The 11,868-nt window shown below is 50.9% G+C and overlaps 1 protein-coding gene across 1 annotated transcript in view; it reads right to left on the reverse strand.

The window, feature by feature from the left end:
• Positions 1 to 1,016: 1,016 nt before the first annotated feature.
• The window catches only part of LOC120381466 (zinc finger protein 345-like), a 33,414-nt gene continuing 22,562 nt past the window's right edge, over positions 1,017 to 11,868 (reverse strand). The window contains exon 3 of the mRNA XM_039499671.1: positions 1,017 to 6,835. Coding sequence (XP_039355605.1) covers positions 5,871 to 6,835 — 965 coding nt within the window. The 3' untranslated portion in view covers positions 1,017 to 5,870. The remainder of the gene's footprint in view (positions 6,836 to 11,868) is intronic.

Raw genomic sequence — 11,868 nt, forward strand, 5'->3', positions numbered from 1 at the left:
GGCAGGGGGGTTCCACCCCTCCACTCTGATAGGGATCAATTGCCCCCCCCCCCCCCCGCTGCTTGGCTATAGCTAAACAATTGCAATGTAAGAGCAAATGTTGGAACTTCTGCAAAACTTGTTTGTCTGTACAAGGGGCATGGGGGGGGGGGGAGAAGAGACCAGAGAAAGAGGAACTGAGGGAAGGAACAAAGAGGGCCCATATGTGCCAGCTCAGCCAGAATGCAACAAGAGCCTTATCCAATGCAACTGCAAAGGAGGGGTCTTAAAGCAGGCGGACCACCAACGAAAACTGCCAAAGAACAACAACAGGAAAAACCAAATATGGAAAAGTACTGAGCTAGCTTGCTTAATTTGCCATGGATAATCCCAAATAAGGGAGTCTAAGTAAGTGTTGATTTGCGGTTTTAGCCTTTATAAGCTTGGTGAAAATCTATTGACAGGAGAGCAGCCATGGGGCCACGCTGTCCCTCCCTGCATGCATGCTTGTATAACAATAAAGGTGCTGTCTGATCTAAAATCAACCATGTGGTCAATTTTCCACAACAATTCTGAACTCTGGGGTACAGATGTGGGGGACCCACATGAAAGCCCCCCTGAGCTTACAGTCCACCAGCTTAGGTTAAAACTTCCCCAAGGCACAAATTCCTTTCCTTGTCCTTGGACGGTCCTGCTACCACCACCAAGTGATAGACACAAAAATTCAGGGATGGGTCACTTGGAATTCCTATTCCCCCAAATATCCCCCCAAACCCCTTCACCCCCTTTCCTGGGGAGGCTTGAGAATAATATACCAACCAATCGCCTCAGCAATGTGAGCCCAGACCAGACCCTTTGTTTTCAGGACACTGAAATCAACCAGGTTCTTAAAAGAACTTTATTTAGAAAGAAAAAAATAAAAGAATCGCACCTGCAAAATCAGGATGGAAGGTAATTTTACAGGGTAATAAAAAGATTTAAAACACAGAGGATTCCCCGCTGGGATCAGCTTCACAGTTACAAAAAACAGGAATAAAACTACCTCTGCAGCACAGGAAAATTCACAAGCCAAAACAAAAGATAACCTGACGCATTTCTTTGCCCTACTTACAATTTCTGTGGGTTTAGATGGATTATTCCAGGTATATTTTCAGGAGATATTGTACCTGCTTGGCTTCTCCCTCCATCCGGAGAGGGGACAAAACAAGAAATCCTCCCTCCCCTCCTAGATTTTAAAGTATCTTCTTTCCTCATCGATCCTTCTGGTCAGCTGCCAACTAGGTTCTATGAACTGCTTAACCCCGTACAGGTAAAGCGATTCAGTCCCGCTGCCACGGTGGGATTTTATGCTGCTGCATACATAAAGGTTGTTACCTTTCCCCCTATATTTATGACAACTACTGTCTTGCGTTGCAGGAATGTCTTGGGGCCGGTGAAGCTTCCTATACAAAATCCGTCAAGCTGCCCTGCAAAATCATTTTCTGCTGTTCTTTCTTTCCAGATGTTCCCTTTCCTCCTGACATAATTTCTTACTCAACCAGGCTACCAGACCTGGGCCCTGACTCCCAGTAACGGAACGTATCCCTACATTGACATGTGGACTCTGAAACGGGGAAATTACAGGTTGCAACCCTGCCCCCCATCCTCCCTTCTCGCACAGCAAACAAACAAACCGTTTGTACCAATCGTCCCCTCCTCTCCACCACTCCTGGCAACCGGTTTGCCAAATCTGTTACCCAGGTTTTTCAGAACCCAAAGCAATGGCAACTTAACGGGTTTTCTTCAGGTGATGTCAGAAATAAATCAGCGGGGACGCAGCTCCTCCATTTGATAAAAGGATTGGCACAAGCAGAAGCGCTTTTATTTAAAACTGCCTTTATTCGCTTTGAAGCACACACACGTATCTATGCTGCAGCAGTAGCTGGTCGAGCAGTCAAAACATTGATGTTGGAAATGCTTTTGAGGAATCCACAGCCAGCCTGCCAGGGCCCCGCCTTCTGTCCAGTTGCTGAGCACTTTAGGTGCCAGATCCTTGCCCAAAGAAAAGCACCTTGGACTGCTTCAGTGCACACTTTCTAACTAAACTTTGTAAAGATTTTCTTTTGACACAGCACATAACTTATCATAGCCCCTACCAGGCTATCAATTTTTCTAGCATTATTCTCCTTAAGAGCAAAGCAGCTTTAGCAAAAGAACGTACCAACACAGACAACCAGATCCCAGGTCAGTTTTTTACGTTTCCCCCCTTCTTATGAATTTGTCCTTTCACTTTATTATTTTGACTTAGTAAAACTGCAGCTTGCAGCTGGCGTTGTCCTGTCTGCCTAAGCAAGGCCAACTTCTTCCTCTGGGGTTCTTGCTTCTTTCTAAGTGCACAAGATGGCTGCAAATTATGCCAAATGCAGTTCCTTTATTGCCAAAGGCACCACTTCTCTCTAAGCCTCATGAAAGGTTGGATCCAAATGATAAAGGATAATTGTTTCCGGTTTAATCATAGCATCCTTTGGGACCACAATCAATTCCACTGAACAAGGGAGCTGTGTTATAAAAGCCATTTTATCAGGGCCTGGTGTCCTTCTCTGGGGTGAAAACCATCCACGGTGTACCTGCTACTAAGACTGAAATTGTTGCCAAATCCTTGGCCTTCGGGAAGGAAAACGTACACTTCCCTGAAGTAAACTCCTCTACCAAACCAGGCACTTTTCAGTAGCCATAATGAGGAATGTTCCCCAAACATGCCCAATTTGTTTTTTTAATGTGGTGGCCCAGGTCTTAATTCCGGACTAGAAACAGGCCTGGATCCGAATCCCTGTAAACCACCAAAGGTGGGGGAGCTAGTAAAAAACAGACGTTCTGCAGCTCTCTCACATTCAACACTGATTTCATTGGTACACGTTTGCAGCATCTACAAAAGATGTGTTCAGAAAAAAATGCAATTTCTACGTCCTCCACATCTACATAGATAGGGACATCATTCCCCATATCCTAGGATTAGCCAGGAGATATATTACGGAGTACATTCTTGAAGGACCTAGGCCATAACTACTTTGGGAATCAAATACAACGGTATTTTGCCAAGTTCCAAATCGCTTACTGAGGAATTCTCTCCTTGGGGCATCTGAGACAATATTTACCTAAAGAACTGAGCAACACTCTAATCGTATGCAGTTTACTTTTGTTAGTTGCACAGTTTGGGGTGTGCTGTTCACCATTTCAGATTGGAGATTTCCTTGGGAGCATGCCCACTAGCATGCAGTATTCTCTCCTATTGACCGAACGGCACTTGACTTTCCTCCATGTCATCAGGGAGGTGCAGGAGAAGAGCAAAAACAACATAAGAAATTGTTATTTTTAGTAAATGGTTATTGGTTAAAGTCCCTAATAAATCTGAGCTTCATTCAGTCAAACGAAACCAATATCCAATTATGGGAACATATAGACTTCAGAACAAAAGAGAAAAACCCACATCACAGAGAAGTATGAGACACTTTCAGTTTCATATAAAATGAAGTTCCAGAGCAGGTTATAGATACGACTCAGAATCAGGAGAAGAGATTCTCCCATCGCAGTCTCCTCTGATCCATTCAAATCTACGTCTCTCAGCACTTATTGAATCATCTTATTTACAAAAGTTAGCAGCATTGTAGTGGAGAAAAACACCCGACCTTCCCGTCTGCAAACAACACCCAGCAGTCCAGAAGTGGCTTTGCCAGTAGACAGACACTGGGGTTTATACTCTGAAGGATCACTGAGATTGGGATCCATTTAAACTCATCTCCCGGGCCTGTGACGCTTTCATCTCCAGCCTTAATGAGTCCAAGGTCTGGTCTACGGTAGGAAATTAAGTCAGTGTAACTCCATCGCTCAGGGGTGTGGAAAATCCACACCCTTGAGTGAAGCAATTAAACCAACCTAACCCCCAGCGTAGATCGCACTGGGTCAACGGAAGAATGTTCCTGTCAACCTAACGATCACCTCTTAGGGCTTGGCTACACGGGCAAGTTTCTGCGCAGTAAAGCAGCTTTTAGCGCTCAAACTGCAGCCGTGCAGACGCTGCCAAGCCACTTTGTGCGCAGAAACTCCTCAGCGGCAGCCCTGCAAAGAACCCCACCTCAACGAGGGTCGTCCAGCTCTTTGTGCAGCGGCCTCCGGCGCTCCATTGACACTCGCCTGCTTCCTGCGCTGTCCTTGGCCTCCGGAGCTGTCCCGTAAGGCCTCAAGTGACCGCTCTGCTCATTGTTTCCAACTCGGCTGTCCCTGGAGACATGCGCCCCTCTCCTTTCACAGCGCTTTTGCGTGCTGTGCTGATCTGCTCCGGGACGCAAATCAAACCTCTCATGTGGAATGCTGCTGCTGCTGAACACAGAGGGTGTGTGTGTGTGTGTGTGTGTGTGTGTGTGTGTGCGCTATGCAGAGAGCCCAGGGAGGGAGGCGGGGGCTGAGGGCGGGTCTCCCCTTGCCTCAGGACTGGCTGCTTCCTGCCGCTGTCTGAACTTACCAGACACCATGCTGACACACACTCTGTCCCGCCAACACACTGTCTCTCTCCCCTCCCCATACACACACACACACTCCCTGTCACACACTCTCCCCCACCCTTCAGTTGAAAAGCAGCTGTCAGTGTAGTAGGATGCCCGTGGAACAATGGGATTGGGACACCTGCCTTATGTGACGCCATGCCTGCCCCGCAAGGCATTGCAAACCCTTCCCAAAGCACCCTGCGGCCTGTTGCACAGTGGGAGAGCGACCACAATGCACTGCGGTCTGTGCCGTTGCAAGAGCTGCCAATGTGGCTGCGCTCCAGTGTGGACACGCAACAGCGGTTTAATTCCAGCGGTTTAATAAAAGTGGTGTAACTCGTGGCTCAGAAACCTGCCAGTGTAGACATACCTAAGGGAGGTATACGCCGAGGGGAGAAGCCCTCCCATCGGTGCAGGCTGCGTCTTCGCCGAGGAGCTACATCAGTGTTTTTAAATGTAGACGAGCCCAAATTTAGAAGCAAAGGGCAGTTGCCAAGGACAGAGAGCTGAGACCGCTGCATCACGTGACACTTCGGGAGGTGGCAGAGTAGAATGTGAAAAACTCACCATGGCTCAGGAAGAAAACACTTCTGGGGTGTTCAGGAAAGCGGTGTCAGCGCCTCTCTGTCTTGTGTCACAGAGGCCGAAACAACACTTTCTTTCCTGCTCCTGGTCTTTGTTATATTTAAATATATTTTGAAGAAGAGAAGCAATGCACCCCCCTCCCCGCATTCAGCACAACCCAAGGCAGCGTGAGAACAATGGGACAATCTGTCCACGAAGAGGGAATTAAGTGACTGTAACAATTACCTTGCAGTGAGAGGAACAGTATAAATCTGCCTGCTCCATGAGACACTGCAAACCCTTCCCAAAGCACCCTGCAGCCCGATGCATCTGAAGAAGTGGGGTTTTTTAACCCACGAAAGCGTATGCCCAAATAAATCTGTTAGTCTTTAAGGTGCCACCAGACTCCTCGTTGTTTTAGTACAAACGTGATGCGCCGGGATTGTTTAGACGAGGAGAACTGAGCGAGGTTAGGTCAGGCCATGAGGAAGTGTGCTAGATAACGCAGCCATTACACACCGACCATGTTTTTACTGAAGGAATAGTTGTGTTTTCACACGGCCGTACCGGGTAGATTTTACGGCAGTGGAGTTCACTCCTGTCAGTCCTAACGCCCCAACCTGGGGCTGCGGGACATTCCTGCCAGGAGGGGGACACAAGACTTGTAACACAAAGGAGTTGACAGAGCAAGAGGACTCACCCCAAAGAACGGCGAGCTTTGAAAGCCAGCGGTAGATTTGAGAGACCACGGTGAGGCAAAAGCTTCAAACAGCCTGACGGGCCACGATGTGGGAATCAGCGAAAGTATTACAGAAAATCAATGTTTTGTTGGCTCTCGACGAGGTTTGTGCAACGTCGATCTCCCTGGGGCATTCTCGGGGGATAAATAAGGGCTGAGCGCTGAGGGAAGCTTTTCTCCCAAGAAGCATCTCCGGGGTCTCTCGCCTGTGTGGATCCTCCGACGTGCAGGAAGGGCTGAGCGCTGAGAGAGGCTTCCCCTGCACTAGCAGCATGGATAGGGGCACTCGCCTGCATGGATTCTCTGATGTGCAATACGCCAGGTGAAGGTGTTCCCGCACTCACAGGGTCTCTCTCCTGTGCGGACCCTCTCATGTCTAATGAGCGTTGAGCCCCGAGCGAAGCGTTTCCCGCACTCAGAAGGGGGCGCTCTCCCGCGTGCGCGCTTTGGTGCGTAACAAGAGCGGCGATTCGAGCGAAGCTTTTCCCGCACTCGCGGCATTCGTAGGGTCTCTCCCCCGTGTGGATTCTCTGATGTGTGATAAGGGATGAGCTCTGAGTGAAGCTTTTCCCGCACTGGCAGCACTCATAGGGGCGCTCTCCCGTGTGGGTTCTCTTGTGTCTAATTAGGACTGACAGCTGAGAGAAGGTTTTCCCGCACTCGCGGCATTCATAGGGGCGCTCGCCGGTGTGGATTCGCCGATGCGTAATCAGGTGTGAGCGCCGGGTGAAGGTTTTCCCGCACTCCCAGCATTCATAGGGTCTCTCCCCGCTGTGGCTTCTCTTATGGTCAAAAAGGCCTGAGCGGCTACTGAAGGTTTTCCCGCACTCACTGCATTCATAGGGTCTCTCTCCCGTGTGGATCCTCTGATGTGCAACGAGGGACGAACTCCGAGTGAAGGTTTTCCCGCACTCAGAGCATTCAGAGGGTCTCTCTCCTGTGTGGAGCCTCTGATGCGCAATGAGCCGTGAGCTCAGAGGGCAGGTTTTCCCGCACTCATAGGGTCTCTCCGCCGTGTGGATTCTCTGGTGTTCTCTAAGGCGTGAGCGGCTGCTGAAACGTTTCCCACACTCAGTGCACATGTTGGTTCGCTCTCCTGTCGGGTTTCTCTTCTGGGCTGTGGTTTCCTTCTGGTCCCTGGGAGTTTCCCAGTAATTAATGGATATACTCATGTTCTCCCCTGGCTGGTTTCCCTGCTCTCTCTCTGCTCTGTGCTGAATCTCACAGGCTGTTCCCTGCTCATGACTCCTGGACACATCCCCTTTGGAGCTGTGCGATAACCCCACGTATGGTCCCACCGGCTCAGCATCTTCCCGCTGAGGATCCTGCTCCTCGTTCTCACTCACCATCCCATCCCCTGCTGAGAAAGAGAGAGAAACCTCAGAAACGGGGATGGAAAAGGCGAGGGCAAACCAAAGTAAGTGCTAGTGAGTCAGAGAAAAACCTGGATCCGAATCCCACCAAACTCTTTCCCACACAGGAAAGAAGAGGGGCATAAAATCTACTTCTCCAGCCCATGGGAGGGGAGGTCAAGGCAGGGTGGGTAGGAAGCCAGGAGCGGTATCTGCCATGAGGCTATGACAGCTGCCTGGAACAGTCCTGAACTCAGAGAGCTCGCAAGGGCCTTGCAGGGAATCCCAGCTGTTTCCTTGAGGTGCTCCCAGGTTTCACGATTCCTCACCTATGTGGGCCTCCCTCCAGATCTCGCTTTCCTCTGAGCCCTGGACATCTGGGACCCCTGGCTTTACCTCTCGATCCCGCTGGGAGATCACATCAGATCTGGGAACTGGAAACCCTGCTTAGAGAAAAGAAAACAAGTGAGATCAGGGGAGTGACTATAAAACGTTCTATTTTTTTAACTCCAGGCCATTTGAAAGCAGCAATATGCTGGGGCCACCTCCCAGGGGGCTCAGATGTGTAGGACACTCTGCTTAATGAGGGATTTAACGATCCCCATTGCTGCTGCCAACACACACAGCCAGACAATCATCATCAAATGGTCCCCAAACACAGAGACGCTAACGCCACGTCCTAGAAAGTGAAGTTTGCAGCCGGTGGGAAACCACCTGGAGCTGCTGCTTCCTGACAAAGCGAGGCCCAGAGACACTGAGCGACTCACGGGAAAGCTGGGAACAGTCAGCATGGGCTGGTGGGGTTCACTGGAGGAATAGGAAGGAGGGTGGATCTCCCTCCCGGTAACTTAGCAGTGCCAGACGTGAGGAATTAGGGAATAGTGCAAGTCTGGTGTAACGGAAGGGAGGATGAAAATGCCCCATGGTGTGGAGAAGGCTGGGGAATCAGATGCTATAATTCAGGTGCAACAGACTCGAATTCGCCTGGAAAAAGAGAATACGAAGAATAGGAATTGGGCCACGTGACCGCAGGAGGGACTGACGCAAAGATCCCAAAGACCTGGCCGTGAAGGAAGCTTGCAGCTGGTATAGATGGGGAGGGAAATCAAGACCTCCCCAGAAGCTGCATTACCAACGGCGACAGAATGCACCCGTGTTCACACCCTGCACGTTACTGTCATAAGCTTTGCACCCCATATGCCTTCTAAGGTATCATCTGAAAACTAGTAACTGGCAGGTCAGTAAGATCATGGTGAAATGTACGTAACAACATTATCTGTAAAGTTATGAACTGAAGTGTGTTTCCCAGACAAGTCTGTGGAGCAGGGAAACACGTTTCTCCAAGAGAAACGAATGCCAGGCCAGATGTCATCAAAGCCGACGGGCCAGCAGCTCTCGAGCGGGGCAAGAACCAACAGATCTGCATCTTAGCAAACAACGCAGCAAACCTCCCCCCCACCGGACTGCGTGTCTCCTAGCCCCCACCTAGAACGTGTTTTGTCTTGGGGGCATTTCCAGGAAGATGCATTTTCAATGAGGGGCAAACCCCAGACGGTATCTCTCACCCTGGCTCCCTCCTCGCACCGAAGATGACAAAAGAAACAGCTGCCGGGCTTTGGGGGAGGGGTCCTGACCAGAAAGCATGAGGTAAGGTCGTCACTTTTTTGGGGGGGCAGGGCCGGCCTTACAGATGGGCACTGCAGTGACGGGGGGCCACTATGATCACCCCCCGCCCCGCAAACACACACACAGAAACAGCCAGCCCAAGACCTCTTTAACGCCGCCCCCCCCAAGCACTGGGCCCAGAGCTGGGGAGCGGCAGGGCTGGGGGTGCTCCTGCCATGCGCTGGGCTCAAACTGCTACTCCCTGCATGGACCACTCCCTGGGCTGGGTCAGACCCGCTTCTGGGAACCTTCCCCGGCTGCAGGAAACTCGGCTGCACCTGGGAACCCAGCTCCAGCGGCAGCACAGAAGTGAGGGTGGCAATACCCTGCCACCCCCCGACAATAGCCTTGCCATTCACCCAGGGCCCCTTTGCGGTCGGGACACCCACGATTAACCATCATGACATTCCAGATTTAAATACCTGAATCTAGGGAACGGAAGACGTTTAAAATCCTACGGCCGTGAAACGGACCAAAACGGATCGTGCGTTTGGCAGGGCCCTAATGATTGATGTTGACCTGGTTATTGGGATATTTGCCGTACGAATTCTTTGTTTTCGTTTAAAAGGAAGGCGGGAAGGAAAACGTATAGGAAGGGAAGGAGAATGAGACCCTTGGTAAACACTTCCGTGTTGTTAAGAGTCAAGGTCCAAATTATTAGCTTTGAACTTCTCTAGCTCCTGGGTCAAGCCAGCTTACAGCCCTGGGTCAGACCCCAAAGCCCTTGGACCGAGGAGATCGAAAGGTCTGGAGCAGGAGAAAAAGGGATTCTCTCAATCAAAGGGAGCCTGCCTGTTCAGGTGGTGGTTTGGGAGAAAGAAACAGAAACACATGGAAGCTACGGGGGTGTCTGAAGGAGACAGACCTGCCTACCTGACCAACGGGATGCCGGGCATTGAGGTAAGACAGGCATGTGCCAAGAGTGGGTGTTATGCCAAAATCCTTTTTTCTGCTGGGCTGTCTCTGTGCACCACTGACACCAGCCTGCCCACGGTGCTGGCTAGGCACGGCTGAAATACAGGGGACTAAGAGCAGGAGACCTGCAGTCTGCCACGACAGGAGAGGGAAAGGCCCGAGGCCGGGCACAGAGAGACCAGGAAAGGCACCCAGCTAATCCTCTCCCTCGCTGTCACCCACTTCCCTCCCACCCACTGCTCTCAGCTCTCCCCACCTCCCGGGCCTCCAGCACCCACTTCCTGCATTCTCGCCTTCCCTCCTATTCCCCCAAATTCCTGCTCCCCCCCCCCCAACACTTTGCACCACACCCTCCCACTGGACCAAGCGTTCCCTGGAGGCCGGAGAGCTGTGTGTCTGGGGTGGTTTAGACACCACAAATCCTGCATCTTGGTGGGGGGACGGGAGGGGTAGACGAGATGACCCTTGTGGTCCCTTCTAGCCCTGTGGTTCTAGGGTTCCCCTTCCCCCCTCTCCAACACCCTCCTTTCCACGGCTTGGTGCCTCCCCATTATTATTATTTCTATAATTAATTTATTATTATGAGTATTGTCGTGCCTAGCACCCTAGCCAGGGACCAGGACCCCCAGGTGCGCGGCATTTTACAGACACAGAACAAAGAGTCCCTGCCCCCCAAGGCACCGACAGTCTAAGAATCAGACAAGAGACGTCTGGATTCAGACAGATGGGGGAACACAAGATAAAAAAGGGAAGGAGGAGGATCCGGGGAACTACAGGCCAGTGAGCCTCACCTCAGTCCCTGGGAAAATCATGGAGCAGGTCCTCAAGGGATCAATTCTGAAGCACTTGGAGGAGAGGAAGGTGATCAGGAACAGTCAGCATGGATTCACCAAGGGCAAGTCATGCCTGACCAACTTGATTGCCTTCTATGAGGAGGTAACTGGCTCTGTGGATGAGGGGAAAGCAGTGGATGTGCTATTTCTGGACTTTAGCAAAGCTTTTGATACAGTCTCCCACAGTATCTTGCCGGCAAGTTAAAGAAGTCTGGGCTGGATGAATGGACGGTAAGGTGGATAGAAAGCTGGCTAGATGGTCGGGCTCAACGGGTAGTGATCAATGGTTCCATGTCTAGTTGGCAGCCGGTTTCAAGCGGCGTGCCCCAAGGGTCGGTCCTGGGGCCGGTTTTGTTCAATATCTTTCTTAATGATCTGGAGGATGGTGTGGACTGCACCCTTAGCAAGTTTGCGGATGACACTAAACTGGGAGGAGTGGTAGATACGCTGGAGGGTAGGGGTAGGATACAGAGGGACCTAGACAAATTAGAGGATTGGGCCAAAAGAAACCTGATGAGGTTCAACAAGGACAAGTGCAGAGTCCTGCACGTAGGACAGAAGAATCCCATTCACTGCTACAGACTAGGGACCGAATGGCTGGGCAGCAGTTCTGCAGAAAAGGACCTAGGGGTTACGGTGGACGAGAAGCTGGATATGAGTCAGCAATGGGCCCTTGTTGCCAAGAAGGCTAACGGCATTTTGGGTTGTATAAGTAGGGGCACTGCCAGCAGATTGAGGGACGTGATCATTCCCCTCTATTCGACATTGGTGAGGCCTCATCTGGAGTCCTGTGTCCAGTTTTGGGCCCCACACTACAAGAAGGATGTGGATAAATTGGAGAGAGTCCAGCAGAGGGCAACAAAAATGCTTAGGGGGCTGGAGCACATGACTTACGAGGAGAGGCTGAGGGAACTGGGATTGTTTAGCCTGCAGAAGAGAAGAATGAGGGGGGATTTGATAGCTGCTTTCAACTGCCTGAAAGGGAGTTCCAAAGAGGATGGATCTAGACTGTTCTCAGTGGTAGAAGATGACAGAACAAGGAATGATGGTCTCAAGTTGCAGAGGGGGAGGTTTAGGTTGGACATTAGGAAAAACGTTTTCACTAGGAGGGTGGTGAAGCACTGGAATGGGTTCCCTAGGGAGGTGGTGGAATCTCCTTCCTTAGAGGTTTTTAAGGCCCGGCTTGACAAAGCCCTGGCTGGGATGATTTAGTTGGGTTTGGTCCTGCTTTGAGCAGGGGGTTGGACTAGATACCTCCTGAGGTCCCTTCCAACCCTGAGATTCTATGATTCTAGGATTCT

The sequence above is a fragment of the Mauremys reevesii genome, linkage group 14, assembly GCF_016161935.1.
Source record: "Mauremys reevesii isolate NIE-2019 linkage group 14, ASM1616193v1, whole genome shotgun sequence".
Lineage (NCBI taxonomy): Eukaryota > Metazoa > Chordata > Testudines > Geoemydidae > Mauremys > Mauremys reevesii.